Source organism: Sminthopsis crassicaudata, chromosome 4 (assembly GCF_048593235.1).
Source record: "Sminthopsis crassicaudata isolate SCR6 chromosome 4, ASM4859323v1, whole genome shotgun sequence".
Lineage (NCBI taxonomy): Eukaryota > Metazoa > Chordata > Mammalia > Dasyuromorphia > Dasyuridae > Sminthopsis > Sminthopsis crassicaudata.
In genome coordinates this window covers 285,373,394-285,395,734 of record NC_133620.1, presented here as the reverse complement: position 1 = coordinate 285,395,734, position 22,341 = coordinate 285,373,394, and the positions used below count along the sequence as shown (strand labels likewise).

Here is a 22,341-nt window from a genome sequence, read left to right as displayed (position 1 = left end):
ATAAATATAATCCGTGACTTGTTAGTAGATTTGGGAGTTACAAGGGATAATTAACACCATGGATAACACATTTAAAATTCAAAACATCTTGACTGGATAAAATATGTAAGTGCAGAAATTTAATTTTAAAAGCATAAAATGAGGAGACCTATCTGAATAAGAGGTTATCTGAAAAAAGTATCTTTTTTCATAAGTATTATCTCATAATAACTCTTCAAGAGAGATACCCATTTTATTGTTGAGGAAACTGAGAGAGAGAGATATTTTTGCATATGAGTATATGTGTGGATGTTATTAGTCTAAAACAAATAATAGACTGATCGCCACCTTCAGGTGAGGCAGTTTTATGCTAGGGCAGCCAGAAAAGTCTTACTTGCAACTTGCAAAGTTGGGCTGAGTTCAAAGGCCAGATCACATCTAGATATTGCAATTAGAAGACACTTATTTACTGGAGATGATTCAGCCAAGAATATCCAAGATGATGAGTTCAGGCCATGTGAAACTGGATGAAAGAAATGTCTCGAAGAAAGCACTAAAAGCAAGGGACCTGACTGCTATCTTCTAGCATTTGAGGACTGCTGTGCTGTCCTTCCACAATATTCCATTTATCCTCTATCCAATGCTCATCCCTCTGTTTCCTGTCAACTAAGGAGTGAATGGCTGAATTGCAGACCACTGCTTCAACAGACTTTTGAAGAAACAGCTTTGCTATCATCATGTTCTTATGATCAGGCTTAGTTGCTTCCAGAAGCAGGTTCTATGACAAATAGATGCCTAGAAAAGGAAAAGGAAGAAGCATTTGTCTGGCACACTATATGTCAGGAACTATCCTAAGGACTTTTCTCCCTCTTTTTTCATAAGTATTATCTCAAAACAACTCTTCAAGACAGGTACCCATTTTATTGTTGAGGAAACTAAGAGAGACAGGTTAAATGACTTGCCCAGGGATTTGGTATATATATATACACACACATATATATATATATGTGTGTGTGTGTGTATATATATGTGTATATATATATATATACATATATATATATATAAAAGTTTGCATGTGAATATATATGTGGATGTTATTAGTCTAAAACAAATTCCCAAACCTGAAATAATTTTAGAAAGCATTTTATTAGGATATTTGGCAAAGAAGAGAGTTGGAAATAGATATGGCTTTTGTTTCAATAGGTGTGACAAATTTCTATTAAGGATGGCTGTAGTTTATAGAATCTATGCCTGGACATTATTGTTATAGGAATAGCCCTAATAATATCATGCTGATCTCTTTAAGAAAAGCTGTAAGTTTATAAAACCTACTTGTAGATAAATATTAAGATGTTATCCATAATAACATAATACCCTTAAATTTTGTATAGTTTTGTGCCCCAATGCCACATATAACATTTTGTCTGCCATCAACTTGCTTTTCTCCCTGGTGACAAATTCCTCAAATCATATTTTAACCTGACCTATGCTATGTTAATTGGTTAGTGGAAGGAATATCCCAAATCATATTACTGTACAGACACTTATTTATTTATTTAAACAAAAGTGGATCCCATTCTACAGATCTCTACCTAATACTTCATATGAATTTGCTTACTTAAGTGAATAATGAAGGGAGGCAGGAAGGTGACTTTCCCATCCTTGGAATGAAGGGGCTTAAATATAGTTGAAAGACACATGGAGACTGAGATGGAGAAGTAAGAGTTGGAGGAGAAACACTTGGGGGCCAGGAATAAACATGTGGACCCTACAGTGCATGGATGGAAGACAGACAAGCTGGAAGGGAGCAAAGTTCTCTTCTCTCTGCACTTGAGTTCTCAAGCCAAATTCCCCAGTGATAGCAGTAGTCAGCCCCAGACTTAGTCTGTCCACAAGCTCACAAGTTCAAGGATAAAAATCTTTCTTTTGCATTTTTGATGATTAATTAGTTCCCTGACATTTGAAGTACCTGACCTAGAAGTAAAGCAGCTGGGGACAGCTGAGAAAATGAAAATAAGTCCATTTTGACTATCGGCCCTCTGCTTTGACATTGACCCTGTTTATATTGCAGCCTTCCTTCTTTCTGGGACCTTTATTTTTGCTAAAAACAACAAATAGGAAAAATAGTCCTATTAGGATGAGGTTACAAAAGAGAACTAACCTGAATAAGAGTTTTCAGTTACTACTTCAGCAATAGGCTCGATCTAATCAAGGGATATCACATCCCCTATTTCTACTCTGTAAGTCCCCTGCCCTATTCAATCCATAGATACCCCATATCTAGTTCATCTCTTGCCTAAATTGAAACCTATAGAAGCATGGTCCTTTTCTTGCTTTGAGGAGTCTGCCAGTTCAGATGGAGTTCCCTTGCTAACCAGTCAATAAGCCTATTCATTCCAAAATTTCTGGTTCTGATTTGCTTGTTCTGGCACTGATAAATTTTATCCACAGTTTTTCTGCCCTAGTCTAAAACTCTGTAACCCCTACAATATAGTTTTTCACATCTTCTTTCCTAACAAGAACTGTCTATAAGGAGAAGGGGCTGCCTCAAAAGGTCTTGGACTCCTCCTTCAAAAAGGATTTGGATCCCCTCAGAGGGTAGTTTACAGTATGAATTCTATTTGGATATAAGTTAGATTGGCCTATGAGGTCCCTTTCAGCTCTCAAATTCTGATTCTGATTTTTTTTATACCTGTGGCAGAATAATATCAAAGACTTCCCTTGCTCTTTCCCTTGTCCATTCAGCACCAGTATGACCATGTAAGGATATTGAGGATGTTCAGTGTGAAAAATTGTTGGGTCAATTCTAGAGTCCCATATATGTATGTACTGGGGTCAGAGCTAGGGAAGGGAGCAAAGGGCCTGGAATCCCAAGTATTAGCTTTCCTCAAAAAGACCAGTGCTTTGCCTGTTCGTTTTCCTACCAATCATCCCTATATTTCATAGGTGAAAGGTAAGAGATTTTACTTCCTATTAGCATCACTGATGCAGCCAATGTTCTTTTCATTTTACAGATGAAGAAACTGGAGTTTAGAGAGGCTCAGTGAGGTGCTCAGAGTCACACCCTCAATGAATGCCATTTTTACAACTTGACCTCAGGTCTTCTACTTCCAAATGGATTATAGAATTTGTTTTATTATTATCCCTTTTGGAATCTATGGGTATAGGTGGGAGGGGTGGGGATATTCCTCTGAAAAACCTATCCTTGAAGTATTGATACTTCTTAGTGATCTTGGGGCCCTCACACAAGATTATTGATTGAGACACTGGAACGGGCCTGAGGACATCTGATCTGCAACTACTTCATTTTACAAATTTGGAAAGTGAGGCTTGAGAAGGTTAAGTGACACTTTTTTTTTCCACAGGTAATACCAGAAGCCAGATTTGAATCTCAGTCAGTGCTTTTTTCCATGGCACCACAGACAAGCTCACAACTTTATAGTCTCAAGAATTTCAGAGATCTCTTCTTAAGTATTTGCAGTCTGTCTTTCGACCTCAACATTCAAATGAAACTGTTTTCTCCAATGTTACTAAAGATCTTTTAATCACCAAAATGTCATTTTCTCAGTCTGCATCTTTCTTGACTTCTCTTTAATCTCTGTAACTCACCCTCTTCTTCATACTCACTTTTCTCCAGGTTTTGATGACACCAATTTTTCTTGTTTCCCTTTTCACCATATATATTTTTGATGGTCACTTTTTCTATGGATCTTCTGCCACATTAACAGTATGTGTGGGGGTCCTCTGTCCTAGTCCTTCTTCTCCTCTCCCTCTATACCTTTCATATTGTAGCATCTCTCATTTCTGCTCTCTCTTCTCTCCTTTGACATGACATCTCTTTAGTACAGATCCCGAACACCCAGATTATTGCAGTGGCCTACTGGTGGGTCTGTCTGCCCCAAGTCTCTCCTCACTCCAATTCATCTTCTACTAAACCACTTGTGTTTTTCCTGAGCAATGTTCTAAGCATACTATCTCTGACCTCTGATAAGGGAGATTAGATTTCCTATTTTTACATTCTTCAGCTCATTACTCCCCCACTATGATGTCTAAGGGAGAAGTTGTAATTATGACTTCGAGCTAGTTCATTCTCCTCAAGAGGGACTAAAATGACATTCAATGTAGAAGTATGAATTAGATATAAGACAGGTAGTCAATTCCTACACAGAAACAAAATGCTAAACATGGAAGAATCAAAGCATGCAAATAAATAGAATGATTGAAACAGAATCCAACCATTTGACTATAGTTACAATAGATTGGGAGGCTAATAGTCAAGTCTTATCAGAAGATAAAACACTTTAATAAGACTGATACTTGGCCATTTTACACTTCAACTTGCCTTACTAATTTATTAGTTTTTTATTTCAATTTTGTTTATCTCTTCATTGGTTTTTAGAATATCTATTTTTGTGTTTGAGATTTTGAAATGTGTTGTTTTTCTAGTTTACTTTAAAATTATATGACTAATTTTTTCTTTTTATTTGTTAATGAAACTATAAAAGATATAAACTTTACCTTCAGGGCTGCTTTAAATGCATTATACAAGGTTTTTTTTTTTGTCATGTTGTCCTATTATTTTCATTTTAGTTGATGAAATTATCTGTTATTAAAACAAATATAGAAAATAGACCATATGGACTACTGATGGAAAAATCCAAGAAAAAGTAATGGCCAGTCATATGCCCATGCCTAGCTAGCATAGAAAGACAGATAGAGTGCTCCATGGATACCTTACAGGGTCAAGAGCACAGAGCACAGCCCATGGGGAGTACTCCATCACAGAGAAAGAATATGCCCCAGAGCAAGAGGATATCTAAGATGAGTTTCAGCACTCCCAGATCCATACTAGACTGCCTTGACAGAAACAGTATCAACTAGAAGCTTTTTTCCCCATCTCTGAATCACAGACCTAAGGCAGACTGAGAAGATTACTAGCATCCAGGAATGTAGGCAATATGCCAAGAGGATCAGAGATTCAGAAACAAGAAGGTGCAATGTAGCTCAAACCTTAGAAGCAGAACAGAATTTCATTATCAGCTTCTAATCTACTTTGAAGTCTATAGAGGAATAATTAGGAATCTCAGAGTAAAGGAGAATTTGCCATTCTGTAACTCAGCTTCCCAGCTAGCTGATGATGAATCCAACATCTGTCTATTATTGTTCAGATTCAAACACAGTTTAGTAATTTGCAGAATTCTGACTAGGGGAGAGGGAGAGGCAGAGATTATCAGACTTTGCCTTGGATCAGACCACCTTGAAACCATTGAAAGTTTGTGAATCTCCAGCTTGATCTGGTCTTGAGACCTTGGATCAACACAACACTCCACACTGCAAGAAAGCAGCAACAAGACTAGCCCAGACATTTCCTCTAGAACCCTCAGAGTTCATCAAGTCAAAAGTCAGGAAGTTAGGAAGGAAATTTAAAAATCTTACCATATAAAGCTACCCAATGCAACAGGGACTTTCATCATACAGTCAGAACCCTCCCCCGCCCCATTATATGTGTGTGTATTTGTGTGTGAGAGATGCAAAGTCTCAATAAAAAACACAACATGGACACAAACAAATTTAACTAGAATTACTGGAATAATGAAATAAGAGTTTAAAATATTTTTCAATTAATGTAATTAATAGAGGAAAAATAATTTTGTGAGCTATGGAAGAAAGCATTGTAAAGGGAATTCATAGCTTGGGATAAAATGTATAAAACCCTGGCCAAATGACTGAAAATTCCAAGTAGATTTATAGAACAACTGGGCCAATAAGAAGCTCCAGCAATATCAAATGAGTGTACTTATTTCCCATATTGATCAATTACAATATAGGCTGGTTTTCCTCATATTTTGACATCAATTGTTTTGATATGCATTTCTCTTCATATGGCTATTGATAGAATTAATTTCATCTTTGAAACTTTATATATTTAGACCATATATCACTTTGAGAATACTCTAGTTTTATTTATTTGTTGTAAGATTAAGATTGATATACAGAAATATAGAAATAATTTGTAAAAGAATTGCTTATATATTTTGAGTATGAAACTCTGATCATACATGACAATCAAATTTTCTCTCAAAAATAGTTTCTATTTCTTGATGTAGCCAAATTTCTCTTGTCCATGTAAAGGCTTATAAATTTTACACAATCAAAATTGTCTTTTATTTTTTAAGATTACCTCTGTTCCTTGTTTGGTTATGAATTCTTCTTTCTAAACATAATTGTGAAAGTAACTTCCTATTTTTCTCTTTTTTTTTGTTCCAATTGACTTTGACTGGAATCAATTGACTGGGGCTTATTGTAGTATATGGTATAAGAAGCTAATATAAATGTGTTTTCTGCCAAACTATTTCCTAATTTCCTCCAAAATTTATATTTACCTCAAAGTTACAGTATTATAGACGTCATGATTATTTCACCCAAACCTGTGGTTTTTTATAGGAATAAGGAGATCCTGATTATGCAGCTGCCTCTATTTACACAGATCAGCAACGGTTTTTTCCTAGGGAATTGAAAGGTTAAGTGATTTTCCCAGGAATTATAACCAGAGGTGAGATTCAAATGAAGGTTATACTGATGCCAATTCTGGCATTCCATTCACTAGTTCACACTGTCTCTTAGACTCTCACAACTATGTCTCAGTATATAGCTACAATATAACCATGGAAATCCATGAGTATTTTGGGCAAGTTGCTACTCCTTTTTGTATCTCCATTTCACTACAGAATAGTCAATAGTCAACAAATATTTGTTAATTAAATATTTACCATGTGCTAAGCATTGAAGATTGGGATATTAAGCTAATGTTTAGTCTCTTCTATAGCTAATGTTTGGTGATTATTTCAAATATAAAGCGTTTGAAGATGTACTTAAATTTGCTGTAGTTGATATTTATTTTGTTTCTTTCCAAGCATTAATAAATTTATATCTTATCAGAGCTATGGTGATATATGATAGAGACAGATATTACAGATATTATATATGTATATATACACACTATGGATATATACATATATGTTTCCCCTAGCCTTCACTGACCAAGTGAGAGAGCTCTTTCCAAGACTGAAGCCTTGTTTGTCTCTTTATTCTGTGGAAGCAGGGCCTGCAGCTGGAGTCAAGAGGGAGAAGGAAATTTTGGGTTTTTCCTGGAGAAGTGTCACCTGACTACTAACAGATTCATAGACTGTTAAACAGGAATGAATCTTAAAGATCCTATTAACCTTAGAGATCATAAAGACCAACTTCTTCAGGTGACAAATGAAGAAACTGAATCCCAGAGAAAGGAAAGAGCTTACCTAAAATCATACAACAAAATCATGGAAGTATGGGGATAAGAACTATGCTCTTTTGAGTCTCAGTCCAGGTTTTTTGCCTCTATACCATATTTCTTGTTTCTAAATCCTCTGAGCAGCTCCCAATGATTATACCAGGCTCTGAATACATGAAGTTTATTATAAAACAAAGAGATAGAATAATATATGAGGATCCCTCATTCATCATAGAACTGGGGCAGTTCCTTCCCCAGGATGACTTCCTGCTTGGTGCCAGAAGCTGTGATGGTGACCAAATAAATGACCCCTCCACTGGAGGCATCCCTGCCCATGGCCAGAGCAATAGCTGTTGAGAGATTTGAACAGGCAGAAGAAGGGGCAGATTTATCTTGGTTCAAGACTCTTTTGTCCATCTCTCCAGGCTATACTCAGAGTCCAGTATATTCTTCCTTTTGGAAGGCTTGTCCCCTTATTTGCTGTTCCCCTCCAAAGGACTACTATTGTAATCCTAATTTCCCTTCTCCTCTTCCCCAAAGGATAGTTACCATTAGTAGTGAACTGTCGGCACTCTTCAGGGGACATGCCTGATTTATAGTTGGCATCCACATAGCCATAAATGTAGGTACTCCCAGACCCCCCTACAGCAAAAGGCTGCCGAATCAGCATCCCTTCTAAGGTTCCATACACCTGAGATAAGGTAATAAAAAAATAAGATGATGATAACTTATATAGCACTTAATATGTGTCTGGCACTGTGCTAAGCATGCTATAGTTATTGATTTTTTTTTCTTTTTCTGAGGCTGGGGTTAAGTGACTTGCCCAGGGTCACACAGCTAGGAAGTATTAAGTGTCTGAGACCAGATTTGAACTTAGGTTCTCCTGAATTCAGGGCTGGTGCTCTATCCACTGTGCCACCTAGCTGCCCCAGTTATTAATTTTTTTGATCTTCACAAGAACCTTCAGAAATAGTGGTAATATTATCCTCATTTAACATATAAGGAAACTGAGGCAAAAAGAGGTTAAATAACTTGCCCAAGGTCACACAGCTAGTAACTGAGGCCATATTTGAATTCATATTTTCCTGACTAGAGTTCTCTTTTGGAGCCCAGTAGGAGAGAACCTTCATTCCCTAAGCTTTAGATTCCTCACTTCAAACATCACTGAAACGACCCATTAACCTACAGCACTGTAATTCTGGCCATCATTGACAATGTGACTTATGACCCCTCCAGATAATTACAAGGGTAGTGATCCTCTTAGGAGGGTCTCACCTGGCCTCCTTGGTATGGATCCCAGCCAGCCACCATCAGATGGGCTGAAAGCTCTTCCCGATATTTATAAGTGATATTCTTCACAATGTTTGCAGCAGACAGAACAAGGGGCTGTTTTTCTAGTTCCATCCTAGAGAGACTGACAGTTACTGTTCTCTGAAATATTATATTCCTGCTCCTCCTCTCACAAACCAAGTATATGACACTATACCTGTAATACCCCAAACTCCAATTTCACTACACTTCTAGTGAAGCTTTGATATCTGCTTTCCCTTCTCCATCCCAACACAAAATATGCATTTCTTTGATGAAAACTAGAATCCTTATTATGTTTAAAGAAAGCTATAAATTTCCCACCATATCATCTGCCCACCCACCAAAGTGTCTCTACTCTGTGAATGTTAAGTTACATTGAATGAAGGTAATGTAATAAAGAGGGAGATATTTAGCTGTAGTAGTTTGGATGGGAATTATATGAAGAAATGAATTTTTAAAATCCCAAGACCATTCATGATTCATACCCATGGAGTTCCAGCTGGTATGTGGCCATGTCAGCTATGGCCTGGGCATCAGCAGCTGAACCAGATAGTGCACAATAGATTTGTTGGTGCAGAGGGGCCAACTTGTTAAACACTCGGTTCACTACAGCAGCTCTAAATGGTGAAGGAAGGAGATGATTAGGGAGAGAGTATTAAGGAAGGGTGAACAATAAAGACCTGATAATTATTTGCTTATCCCTTTCAGTTATACATCTCAATTATCCTGGAGTTCTCACTGTTAAAAAGATATTTTCTGCCCTAGTATCTATGTTTCATATAACCTGCAGTCATCATCCCTTTAAATTTCCTTCCATAGATTGCTTCCAACTTGTTACTTCAGCCCCTACTATGTTATTAATATTGACTCCCATTTTTTCAAAACTCACTGCCAAAGCTTCTTATGGCTGGGCTTGGTAGCATATCTATTTGGGGAGAGTCCTGTAACCCCTTATTTTCCTGATACTTACCCTGCAGAAACTCGGGAATCAGAACCCACCACGACACCACCATCAAACTCCACTGCCATTATAGTTGTCTACAAAAACACAGACTTTTAAGTTGTAAAAATGAAAGAGACTTTTGGACACCCCCCCGTTCCATTCTATAAATTACAGGAAACATACAGATTACAGGAAATAGATGCACCAAAGTTGTTACAAGTTTGATTAGTGGCAAAGCTAGAAGTAGAATCCAAGGGGTCCGACTTCCAATATCCTGTTCTTTCTATTTTCTCCCACTCCTTTCTAGGGTACAAAGAGGTATCTTAATCTACAAATAGTCAGACCCTTTCCCCTACCAGGAATTTAGTGCTTTTGTCTTAAATTCCCCCCAAATGACATCCTTATCTACCATAGGTAAAAGAATACTAAGAAAATACCAGGAATCACTTATTACCTTTTTGAGGAGGGAAGATGTGGGATGTGGGATGGAGGGAAAGATGTGGGTAGCTTTACAAGTCTGGCTATTTCCATGTTGAAATGATCTCCAATGTAAAAACTTGGAATGTGTGACATTTTGTATCTAGATATGGTACTAGCTGGGGAGGGAGGTTGACCATAAATTTGTTAAATGGGAATTTTTGCTTGTCTGATCCCAATAAATTTATATGATTATGAAGTGAGGGTTGGGTATTTAGGAGCTAGGCCAGGAGGACTTTTTTTTTCTTAAAGTGAAGAGATTTCATTAAGCTGATTTTGATAAGGAGAAAATTTGATTTCTTTGGTAGTCAGGGGAGAAATCTTAAGTTCCCCAAAAAAACCAGAAATCTATGATCTGAACCTAGTTAGAATATTATACATGCTTTACTGCTTTGTAAAGATCCATTAGAATTATGGTTGTTGCCTGAAATAAAAATCATTACTTCTGTATTCCAGATGACTGTCCTAACTTATTGTAACTTACTCAAGCCAGTAAGAGTTGTCACTACCCACAAGCTGACTATAATTCCTAGTCTTATATTATTGTCCCTTAAGCACTTTATTATTTAGATCATACATTTACCGTTTGTCCATCATGATTCAGAAGATCTGGATCCAACCTCAAGCCTGTTACTTGTGTGGTTTGGGGCTAATCATTTCAAATCTTTGATCCTCAGTCTCCTCAGTTATAAATAAGGAATTATTTTCTAAAGTCCCTTCTGATCCTGTCCTGCACTTTCAATGCCTTTGTTCTTGTCTTTCCCCCTATTTGTAATGCTTTCTTTCTTCCTCCATTTAAATCCCTCCCAGTGCTCTTGATCCAACTCAATGAAGGTCATTTCCTCCAAAACTTTTTTCCATCAGATCACCTCATGCCCTCCTCAGAATTGTAGTTTCTATGTAGATGTTGAGTAGTGGCAAATAAGTGCATGTCAGACATCTACTTGCTCTTACTTTACTTCCTCTTCCCCATATTCTTAAGGCAATCGGTTTATGGGTTGAATCCCCAGAACAGGCTTGTGTGGTGGGATTAGCATGGTCACACCTGAATCAAGGATGAAGATTACTTGGGCACCACCAGAACAGGGGTATTTCCCAAACTGCACCTATAGTTCTTTCTCTCCTCATAAGTATTTCTGGAAGAAGTCTATGTGATGAATTGATCCCTCTTTAAAAATTATTTTCCATCACTCCATGTTTCCACTCAAGCAGCTCCCATGATCCAGTGACTACGGGGTTCCTTCCTAAAGTATAGCTTCTCTACCCCCCCAAATCTTCCAATCTATCCTGACAAGTTTCCCCAGGGAAGTGAAAGCGAAAGGGCTTGGGACTCGCTTGCCCCCTGGACTCTGCCGCGGAGTCTGGACACCCCTCTTGAGCCTCTCTGGCAACGTTTAGAGTCATCTACACTTCACACGTCTAAATTGCGTCTCCCAATGTGAGGATTTTCCTCTTTTCTTGAAATGAGTCTGAAAGGGTAATGAAAGGCTACTTTCACGTGTATTCTTTGGTCAGTCCCTGACGCCCGGCTTCCAAAATCGTGCCCCTTCTCCAGCCCTCTTTGCTGTCCCTCAAGCCTCTTACCCCGGTATGGATTTCTCCGACTCCAGGAAGGTCTCCGAAATAAGAGCTCTCTCGCATCCTTCCAAAGTCGTGCATTGCTCCTTTCAGTCCCCGGTACTACTACTTTCTAACCGGGGATCGCAGCCAGCACCGTCCCACCTTGCTCTGCTTCCCTCCAGGGGGCGCGTCTGTTATACTGGACTTCGGTCCAGTTATGCTCCTAACCTGTTTAAAGCTGAACTGCTCCGTAACTGGTGACGCTAAATCCTTGCGAAGACCAATGGGAGGAAGAGGATCTTCTGAGCGGACAGCAACTTTCGGGGTTGAGGTTGTGGTTGGAGGAGTGAGCTAAGGGGAGGGGCAAGTCGGCTTCTTTTCCCTTTCAAGTCTCAGACCCAGGTCTGGAATCTCCCTAGTGGGGCGGTCTTGGCGGGGCGGATCCAAGGACACGCGGTAGCTTTCGATTTCTTTTCCTGGAAACCCCTTCACTTCTCTCTACTGAGCAACCGGGCCGCGGCCCGCCCCTTCTACTTCTAGCCCGTCCCTGTCGTGGACCATCCAAGGAGCCTTCTGGGGATATAGATATCAGCATCCCCTGGACCAAGACCGTGAGCCAAAGGGCGGAGAAATAGTGAGGAGTCGGGCTCAGGACCCCGGACAGCGCCCCGAGCATGGCTGACTGGAAGTCTCTCGCGTCTCTCCAATGCCCCCGAGACCCCTCTGGGGGGCTGAAGGCGCTGCTGCTATTACTGCTCACAGACTGGGCGCTACTCCGTCCGGCACTGCCTCTGACCCTGCTCTGGCTCCTGCCCACTGGGCCTCCGCTGCTCCGGGTCTGGGGGGCTGGCTTGGGCCGTTGGGGTCTGTTGTGGCTGGGCTTGCGCTTGACCTCTAAGAGAGAAAGGGCCGGCGCTAAAAGCTGGAGGAGTGCTCTGGGGCCTCTGGCGGCAGCGCTGGGGTTGGCTCTGCCCGGGCTCGCCTCGTTCCGGACTCTAATCGGAAGGGACGCTCCAAGGAGCGGAGGTGGGGTCCGGCCGCTGTACTGGGGGAGCCGGCTCGACGCTTTCGCTCTCAGCTATGCTGTGGCACTGCTGGCGCTCATCCTGTGGCAGAAACTTGGAAACCTTTGGACGCTGTCCGAGCCCATGGGTTCGGGGTCCATCATGCACCGGCTGCTGGGGTTTGTGGGCCCAGAACTGCGACGCTTCCCACTAGTGATGTTCTTCCTCGTGTTGTCCTGTCTAGGTGAGGAGAGGGGGTGAGTCAAGGGACTGGGAACCTTTGGGAGAACTGAAGATTATGGAATGTGAATAGGAAGACATGAGAAAAGTCCAGAACTTCATGACCAAAACCTCTGATTCCAAATCTAGTGGACTTGCCTTCAAACCACAACTGCCTAGGAGTCAGGAGACCTGGATCATAATAATAATACTGTGTATAAGTTGTATGACTGAGCAGTTCATTTTATCTTTCTGTGTTTCAGTCTCAAATGCGGGGGTTGGACTGTAATCTCAAAGGATCTAATATAGGAGGTCTAACATCCTATGCTTTGTGGAAATAATGAGAATATTGGGGTGTATCTGTGTAATAAGGGTGATTCTTTAGGTGAGGGGATTGTCTATTTCTGTACCAGGGAAGATGGGGGTGTAGTCCAGCTGGAAGTCTCCAGTCTTGATGTAATAAACCTCCAATAATTCATTGATAAATTAACATTCTCTTTCTCTCTACCTCAACACCTCCAGGAGAGATGGCTATTCCATTCTTTACTGGTCACCTCACAGACTGGATCCTGCAGGATGAAGCAGCTGCTATCTTCAACCACAATGTAGTTTTCATGTCGATTCTGACACTAATCAGGTCTGAAAACTGGGCTTGAAAACTCAGAGAATGGGAAACTTGGGAAATGAGGGAGCTGTAAGCTAGGACTCCACTCTGGAAGGGTCAATACACCAGAAAGACTCCCTTATCTCCAAGTATTGTGCCTTATTAAAGTTCTCCTTTCCCTTACATTTCTTTCCAGTGCTTTGTTAGAGTTCTTGGGTGATGGAATTTATAATTACACTATGGGCCGAGCCCATAGCAATCTTCAAGGACAAGTGTTCCGGGCTGTGCTGTGCCAGGAGACTGACTTTTTTCAACAAAACCAAACAGGTGAGTCTTTTTTTTTTCCTGAGGCTGGGGTTAAGTGACTTGCCCAGGGTCACACAGCTAGGAAGTGTTAAGTGTCTGAGACCAGATTTGAACTCAGGTCCTCCTGAATTCAAGGCTGGTGTTCTATCTACTGTGTCACCAACTGCCCCCAGGTGAGTCTTTATACCCTCACACGAGACATTATTAGACTCCTTTCTATCTATTCCCTTATAACAAAAAGCAACTACCATTCATTAAGCACCAAATTTATTCAGAGAGCTATGCTGGGTGCTAGAGGAGAGAGATAATTTAGTTAAGGACCAGTCTCTATCTTTGTGGAGTCTACTGTCTAAAAGACTGGGAAGTCTTAGAACTTCCCTCTAGAGATTCTATATATGAATGCTAATTCCGATTCTCCTTGTCTCTGTCTGGTTCTGGTTCTCTGTCTCTCAGTTTCTCTGTGTCTCTCCTTACTCTCTCTCTCTCTCTCTCTCTCTCTCTCTCTCTCTCTCTCTCTCTCTCTCTCTCTCTCTGTCTCTATGTCTCTCTCAAGCCTTCATTATTAATATATGTGCATGTGCACTTATATATATTTTGGAGTATAAAGATGCTGCTTGAAGTTACAAAATTTTAAGCAGCAAGTATATCTATCTGCATAATATAAGAAAAGGTTACAAAGCAGACACTGAAATTAATCATGTCAATCATAGTTTAAAAGGCCCTTATAGCATCTGAGGAACAGAACACTAACATGGCTAGCTAAAATATATAGTATCAAATGATAAATATAATAGAAAGTTATAGGGAAGGAAAATGCTATTTAGAATGTGATGGAAAAGAGGAAATCAGGATGTTTACTTGGGAGGAGGAAGCACTGGAGTTAAGCTTGAAAGAGTGTAGAAGAATTCACAGGCAAAAGTGGGGAAAGATAACATTCCAGGCATAAGGAACAAAGGCATGGCAGCATGAGAGTTTATGAGGACAGAGAGCACAGATTGTATAGAAGAGAGTATTGTGATAGTAGTGAAAGGGGAAGGTCAGTTAAGGAGGGTGCTGAATGATGAGATGAATATGAATATTATTTAGTAGACTTCTGAACTTAGGGAACTTCTGAAAATTTGTGCAGCAAAGTTTACATGATAAAATCTATGCCCAAGGATGCTTCTTTTGGCAGCAGTATGAAGGGCAGATTGGAGGGAGGAGAGAGTCAGGGCAAAAAGCTACTTACAGTAGTACAATGGATGGAAATTAGGGGGGAGTTTCGTTCCAGAGTGGTAGCAGGGATAAGCCAGCCCCAGCGTCCTATCTTTCCTTATGCCTTTTATACAACCACATATAGATGTGATCATATTTTCTTTGGCCTTTACAGCCAAGGATCAGAACAGACACATTATTATATATCCCATCTATACACTCTCTTATTCTCAAAACCAGAGAGATTTGCCTCCTCATACCCTTGTCTCTACATAGTTTCAATAATTTTCCAAGTTTAGAATTTGAACCCTTGGCCCTCTGGTTCCATGGCTGCACAGATGACACCATTAGATTCCTAAGAACTTTGCAACTGTGATCTCTCTCTAGCACCCAACTTCGCATGCCCCTCTCTATTCATCTTGGCACCCCATAAGCCCTTTAGGGGCACTTTGAGAGTGCCTGAACCAATTAGCCCCTACCTTTATTCCAAAATGTTCACAGACATTTTCCTATGTGCCTCAGACTCTCTTCACATTTTCATTTCCCTCTCAACTATTCCAGATTCTCAACTCTTGCTATACTCTCAATTTTCCCTCCTCCTCCTTAGGTGCTATCACCTCTCGGGTGTCAGAGGACACAGCCATGCTGAGTGAGTCCCTGAGTGAGAAGCTAAGCTTGCTCTTATGGTATTTATTTCGAGGACTTTGCCTGTTGGGATTTATGATGTGGGGGTCCCTGACCCTCACTCTGGTCACGTTGATTGCTTTGCCTGTGCTTTTCTTCCTGCCTAAGGAGCTGGGCAAATGGCACCAGGTAAGTTCAGGAAATTATTTTTTCTAGCATCTCTACCCAACTTTGGATCTACTTATCTATGATGAGCTTAGTTTCTTTGGCTCTCTTTTGCCCCCATGCTGAACAAGACTAAAGTGTATATAATCTTTACCTGTGGATCTAATGGTTCTCCTGCCTGAACTCTGGACTTTCTTTACTGTAGTCTCTAGATTATCCACTAGCCATTTTCTTCATTATGTCCTCTCATTATACCAGTTCTTTACAGTTCTTTCTAAGATAGTTTTTTGTGCTTCTATTCTTCTTTCTTCTGCGTAAATCCAAATTCTGGCATCCTTATGTTACTATAGTTTCTATGGGGGGGGGGTGACATAACCCTTCTTTCTGGTTTCACTCTTTCCCCTTGTCTTTGTATTTCTTATCTCTGACGCTGTTGTCTCTAAGAATTTATATCAGAGAAAAACAAGAACCATAGTAATAACAATAATAATAATGCTAATAGTAATAATATTTTCTAACATTTCCATAGTGCTTTAGCATTTGCAAAGCACTGTGCATTTGTTATCTTATTTGATTCTCACAACATCCCTCAGAAGTAGAGACTATGATTGTTTTCAGTTTATAAAAAAGGAAGCTGATGCTGGGAGAGGTTAAATGATTGGCCCCAGGGCCACACAGTTAATGTCTGAGGGACGATTTAAACTTTCTTTAGCTCCAAATTCAATTCTCTATCATACCAATCTAGCATGTCATATAAAATGGTTTTTAGAGCACGTTACAGTTTATAAAGCTCTTTCCTCATATCCATCCATGAGGGCTAAGCTAGTACAAGTGTTATTTCCATTTTTCAGATAAGGAAAGCAAAGAACAGAAAACATCACTCATTTGTCAGATCTGTAGTCAGTAACAGAGCTTAGACTAGGTTTCAAGCTTTCTAGCTCCCCAAGTAGTGCACTTGTTGATGCCTTCCTACAAGCTCTCCCTTCTCCAGGAGGGCCCTGAGTAAATGTTCAATGACCTCTTGACTTTGTCCTCTTCTGTGGTCTGATAACATAGATGGTGGTCTGATCTACAGGACTGCCTTCTCTGTTGTTTCACACCATCAATTTCGGTACAATTATATGAAAATGTATTGAGAAAATCCTCTCTGCCCAACATTCTATGGCTACTCTCTTTCCTCACAGTCCCTGGCAGTCCAAGTGCAGACATCCCTGGCAGAGTCAAGCCAGGTGGCTGTGGAGGCCCTGTCTGCCATGCCCACTGTAAGAAGCTTTGCCAATGAGGAAGGAGAGGCACGGAGATTTGCCCAGGAGCTACAGAAGACACATAAACTTAACCAGAAGGAGGCTATGGCCTATACTTTCAATATGTGGACCACCAATGTGAGTACCTGGGGATAGAGTACCCACTTCCCAGCCTACAACGTATAGATCCCAGTCCCCATGCAGGGACTCTAGGTTCAAATTTTCCATTTTAAGACACTAAAACTCCCATTCTTACTTGAGATTCTTCATAGTATAGATATAGAGTTAAGGGGGCCCAAGCATTATCTCCTTTATGGAGAGATTACTTATCTCTTTAATCTGAGGTCCTTTTCCCAGGCCCCTTGGGGTGCTATGAGGTCCCCATACTTTTCCTCTCTCTTTCTTGACAACACCAGTATGCATGAAGAGGAGGGATTTGCGATAAGGGAACATATATTTGTTCAATGAACATGGATAGCATCAGAGTTCACAGAAGATCCTTAGTTTCTTTCCTACACTTCACATCTGTTCTTGGGGTTTTTGCTTTTACATGGAATCAAAGAAATTTGGCCTTAGGTAAACAGGGAAACCTAATGACATGACTCTATGGCTAACTTGAGGCTTCAATGCCATTATTTCCATGAATGTGACTTAGACATGTTTATAAGTCTTCTAGTTTCCCAATTTATACTCTCTGATCTATTTACAGCTCTTAGGACTCTTGCTCAAGGTGGGAATTCTGTACATAGGGGGAAAGATGGTAATCCACGGGGATGTGAGCAGAGGAGACCTTGTCACCTTTGTTCTTTACCAGATCCAATTCACCACTGCTGTTGAGGTGAGACCCATTGACAGTTGCTTCTTATTCCTCCTCTCCTATCACCTTTCAGCATCCTCTTTCCAGCTCTCCTGTCAGATATAGCAGATAACACATTGCATCCCTTCACACTGCTCATGGCATATCCTCCTTTTTTCAGGTATTGCTCTCCACATTTCCTAGTGTACAGAAGGCTGTGGGATCTTCAGAGAAGATCTTTGAGTACTTAGAGAGGGTACCCCAGTGCCTGTCCAGTGGTTCCCTGGCACCTCTTAGCCTGCATGGCATTGTAGAGTTCCAAGATGTCTTTTTTGCTTACCCCAGCCAACCAGATGTCTTGGTCCTACAGGTATCACTTCCTCCCTCCCACACTCTACTTCTTCCAGTTTTCGGCTTTTCAGATGCTTTCTGGGATATTGGGCTTCCTCAATTCATCTCTCCCTGAGATAATTGAGATGTTTTTGCTTCAGTTAACAATTTAACTCTCCCAAATCTTCCCAGGCAGGGAAGAGAAAGGGTCAGAGAGAACTCACCTACAGGCTGATCCTAAACTCACAAACCAGCCTGGCTGTCTCAAGGGAGCTAATAAAAACCCTCTTTAGAGGTGTCCCCACTTTCCCTTTATTTTGGCAGGGGGGCTGAGGTCCTGTTTTTCATCCCATCTCTTCTCTATTCTCCCTTATCTTTCCTCCTCCCTTTTATGGAACAATTACACACCAGCCCTGACTCGTGCTGTGAGATGTCCGGCACAGATGGGGGTGGTGATGGTGGGAGTCTGTGCTCCTGCCCAACCAGGGGACAGGCTCGCTCTCTCCTGCTGCCTTCTTCTTCTTGTTCCTTTAGGGTGTGACGTTCACTTTGCACCCTGGGAAGGTGACAGCACTAGTGGGGCCTAATGGAGCTGGGAAGAGCTCAGTGGCTGCATTACTGCAGAATCTGTATCAGCCTACCCAGGGCCAGGTGCTGCTAGATGGGGAGCCACTGCCCCAGTATCAACACCGGTACCTGCATTCACAGGTGAGGATGCATCATCTGGGTCAGAAAACCCTTGGGAGAATAGGTCAGGGAGGGAAGGAAGAGAAGAAAGAAGGGTGGGTGGAGCTCCTGGTCCTAGGGCTGCAGCATCTTTGCTGGTGGGGGTGATAGAGATGAGGCTTCTATTATGAGGAATGCCCAAGTCCCCATTTGCCCTCCTTCTTCTCCTGCCTTCACCTTCCCTTCCTCCTGGCTCATTCCAGGTGGCTGCAGTATCACAAGAGCCACAGATGTTTGGAAGGAGTCTATATGAAAATATAGCTTATGGGCTGAGTCAGAAACCGGAGCTAGAGAAGGTCATGGAAGCTGCCAGGGAGGCTGGAGCTCACAGTTTCATCTCTCAGTTGCCCCAGGACTACTACACAGGTATTGGGAACACTCACTCACTGAATAGACATATCACTTCATAGCAATGCATTTCATCTGTGACTCAGCCCTGTAACAGAAACAGGTAAAAAAATGAATGAACCAGTGAAAAATCATTTAATGAATACTAGAGGAAGAGAACAAGGAAAAGAGAATAATGATTCTTTTAGTGCCCTCTATATGCCAGGAATTTACAAATGTGATTTTATTTGATCTTCACAATAATATTGGAAGATAGGAACTATTATCATCATATTTGCTCTTGAAACGGAAAATCACAGGGTTACATGGCTAGCTAAGTGTCTGAAGCCTTATTTGAACTCAGATCTTTTTTATTCCATACCCAGCCTCTATCCACTATGCTATCCAGCTGCCTCAAAAATATAAATGTTCATATTTAATCTCAGCTGTGTGACACTGGACAAGCTACTCCTCTGCTTGCCTCAGTTTCTTCATCTGTGAAGTAGGGATAACAACAACATCTACCTTCAGGTTTCTTGGAGACCAAATGAAATAGTAATTATAAAGGGCTCAGCATAGAGCATGGCACATAGGAAGTGCTACATAAATGTTGGCTATTATTATTATTAAGTGCTAACTATGTGCCAAGTGCTGTCGTAAATTCTAGGCACACAAATACCAATAAAAGTTCCTGCCCTCAAGTAGCTTGCATTTCAATAAGGCAGAGAATATGTAATGTGTGTGTGTATATATACATTTTATATGGAGAGAGAGAGAGAGAGAGAGAGAGAGAGAGAGAGAGAGAGAGAGAGAGAGAGAGAGAGAGAGAGAGAGAGGTGAGTAGTGGTTATTTTCAATCTGTAGAATCACAAGGGTGATGAGCAATCCATAGAGTAGTCTAATGACCCTTTTCAAAAGTTTTGGGATTATTGATAGGGTGTACAAAGCAAGAGGTGGAGATTGCAGGCAAATGTACATGTGCAGTGGCAGGGCCCATGGCAAGATGTCCTCATGGATGACTGGAAGGCATATGGAACATGGTTTGGGGCTGACTAGACATAGGGTTAGGTGAGTTTGCTCCCACTCCTTCAGACTTCTGTTTTTCAGAGCAGGTCTCTCAAAGATGGGTGGAGTAAGAACTTTGGTGTCCATGAACTCTCCCAGAAAACCATCTCACTCCTGTGTTGAGGGTCTGGTCTCAGCTCCCTCTGTCCCTTTCAGTCCATGGAAATAGCATATGTTTTGTGTGACTGTAATGGTTCTGCTCTCCATGCATCTGTTCTCTCCCCAGAGATTGGGGAGTCTGGGAGCCAGCTATCAGGTGGTCAGCGGCAGGCTGTGGCCCTGGCTCGGGCTCTGATCCGGAACCCCCCGATCCTGATCTTAGATGATGCCACCAGTGCCCTGGATACAGACAACCAGTTATGGGTGAGACAGCAACTTCTGCTCCTCTCAATCCCAAATCCTTAAAGCTGAAGGCAAACCTAATTCCTTCCTGCAGTGCCAAGAGAATTTTCTGTTTGAGAAAGCTTATAATATACAAAGCTTGCAGATAAAATCCTTCTATTTAACTTCTTTTCCTTTTTTCCCTTCAACATCATCATTATTAGCATGACCAAAAAGCTTGATTAAACACAGAACTGTGCCCAGGGATGTGCTGGGGTTTTCTTTTCTCCTTACAGCCAGTTCTATGGGATGGAAAGGCAGTCAGGAGTCACATGGAATGAGACAATCAATGGCACTAATGCTATGATTTGTGCATGAGGCTTTCTGAACTACTAACAGCACCTGTGCCTTCTTTCTACAGGTGGAGCATCTCCTGTATGAGGTCCCCAGGAAGCTCCCTCAGGCCGTGCTCCTCATCACCCAGCGCCTCAGCTCTGTGGAAAGGGCTGACCAGATTCTCTTCCTGGAAGAAGGGGTCATTCAGGAGAGCGGCACCCATAGACAGCTCATGGAGCAACAGGGCCGATATTGGACAATGGTGGAGGGCACAGGGGGGAGCTTAGCTCCTCAGGAATGAGAGACACACTTGAATGGCCATTGTGAGAAAGCTACAACTCTTCTCTCACCTAATGAAAGTGTTGTCAGTGAGGAAGAATGTCAGCCTCTTTGTGTCTCATGGATCTACACAAATAGATTTCCACAAAATTTTTCCATACCAAATTTATATTCCTCCTAATTATTTTCCCATGCTCATCACGAATTCCTCTAATTTAGGGCTTTCTCTTTTAGAATGCAAATACTAGTGAAGGGAAAAGCAAAGAAGCCTTTAATGTGAACATCTTAGAATTCCTTCATTTTTTTCAACAAATATTTATTAAGCACCAACTATATGTCAGCACTGTTCTAGGCACTGGAGGTATAAAGATAGAACAAAATAGGTCTTGTCTCAAAGGATATTTTGTTTTATGCAGCATAATTCTAGATTTTGTAGAGCACAGCTAATCCCACAGTAGTTATAGCTCATATATTAGAGCTTTTCAAGGTCTATAAGTTGAAGAATCACTGAAAGTGAGGGTGAAAGTTAACAGAGAGATTATCTGGGGTATTTCCATGTACAAAGTGGTGATGGGCACTGGAAGATCCATTTTTTTATTCAGCTGACATAGAAGTATTATGGAAATATTTGGTGTTGAGAATAAACTTAGTATTTTGCTAAATTTTGTGTTTCTTCAGCCTTTCAAGTTGCAGTGTTTTTGCAGCTCCTTTCCTAGATGCCATGACAGCTAACCAAGCTTTCCTTGTCTCTGATCTCCTAAAAGGATGTGCCCAGAGATATTTGGAGTTAGAAGATTCAGGGGTTCAATTTTTTATTTGTCAGTTATGTAACTTTGGGTCAGTCACTTGGACCCTTTGAGCCCCTTTCTTCTCTTCCATTTTCAATCTATACTTATTGCTGTCTTTCTTCTTATCTAGAAATAAACCCAAATGTCTCCCATCCCTTCACATCCTGCCATCCCCCAAATCTTTTCTACTATTTCTCTCCTCCATTTAATGTCCAAAGTCATATCCAAATTCTTCTGCATTCACTAGCTTCATTTCTTTCCCTATCACTCCCTTTTCAGTTTCATGTCATTTGGCTTCTCTCCTCCACCCCCCATTATTTAGTTGAAATTGTTCTCTCCAAAGTTAAAGAAAATATTTGAATGATTTAACACCAGTGAATTTTTCTCAGTTCTCTTCACCCGTCCCAATTTTTTATATTGTTGTCAATTTCTTCCTAGATATATGTTCTCATTTCTGGGTTCTTGATAGTACC

The 22,341-nt window shown here is 40.9% G+C and overlaps 2 protein-coding genes across 5 annotated transcripts; one reads left to right on the top strand and one right to left on the bottom strand.

Moving 5' to 3' along the window:
* Positions 1-638: 638 nt before the first annotated feature.
* On the bottom strand, positions 639-11,753 carry PSMB9 (proteasome 20S subunit beta 9). 4 transcript variants are annotated; one of them, XM_074311081.1, is made up of 6 exons: positions 11,565-11,753; positions 9,531-9,598; positions 9,046-9,177; positions 8,525-8,663; positions 7,799-7,940; positions 639-774 (listed from the first exon to the last, which is right to left on the bottom strand). In XM_074311081.1, exons 1-6 carry the CDS (start codon positions 11,637-11,639, stop codon positions 758-760), a joined length of 573 nt encoding a protein of 190 aa, XP_074167182.1. In that variant the 5' UTR covers positions 11,640-11,753; the 3' UTR covers positions 639-757. The 4 variants fall into 4 exon arrangements, with proteins under 4 accessions (XP_074167182.1, XP_074167181.1, XP_074167179.1 ...); XM_074311080.1 differs by lacking the exon at positions 639-774 and adding an exon at positions 6,852-7,090; XM_074311078.1 differs by lacking the exon at positions 639-774 and adding an exon at positions 7,415-7,599 and having other exon boundaries at positions 11,565-11,752.
* Positions 11,754-11,902: 149 nt separating this feature from the next.
* TAP1 (transporter 1, ATP binding cassette subfamily B member) lies at positions 11,903-21,742 on the top strand. Its single transcript, XM_074311077.1, has 11 exons — positions 11,903-12,788; positions 13,286-13,400; positions 13,564-13,694; positions 15,475-15,680; positions 16,841-17,038; positions 17,610-17,738; positions 17,878-18,066; positions 18,561-18,734; positions 18,956-19,118; positions 20,371-20,507; positions 20,887-21,742. The coding sequence occupies exons 1-11, from the start codon at positions 12,215-12,217 to the stop codon at positions 21,100-21,102; spliced, it is 2,232 nt and encodes a 743-aa protein (XP_074167178.1). The 5' UTR covers positions 11,903-12,214; the 3' UTR covers positions 21,103-21,742.
* The last annotated feature ends 599 nt before the right edge of the window (positions 21,743-22,341 follow it).

Bases quoted from the DNA above. Each gene is read 5' to 3' on its own strand.
- PSMB9 (XM_074311078.1), bottom strand. From the start codon at position 11,639: ATGCACGACTTTGGAAGGATGCGAGAGAGCTCTTATTTCGGAGACCTT. The intron at 7,941-8,524 runs GTGAGACCCTCC...ACCTTATCTCAG, and splicing joins ATCCATACCAAGGAGGCCAG to GTGTATGGAACCTTAGAAGG. The intron at 7,600-7,798 runs GTAACTATCCTT...ATCTCTCAACAG, and splicing joins CCGACAGTTCACTACTAATG to CTATTGCTCTGGCCATGGGC.
- TAP1 (XM_074311077.1), top strand. From the start codon at position 12,215: ATGGCTGACTGGAAGTCTCTCGCGTCTCTCCAATGCCCCCGAGACCCC. The intron at 18,735-18,955 runs GTGAGGATGCAT...GGCTCATTCCAG, and splicing joins ACCGGTACCTGCATTCACAG to GTGGCTGCAGTATCACAAGA. The intron at 19,119-20,370 runs GTATTGGGAACA...TTCTCTCCCCAG, and splicing joins GCCCCAGGACTACTACACAG to AGATTGGGGAGTCTGGGAGC.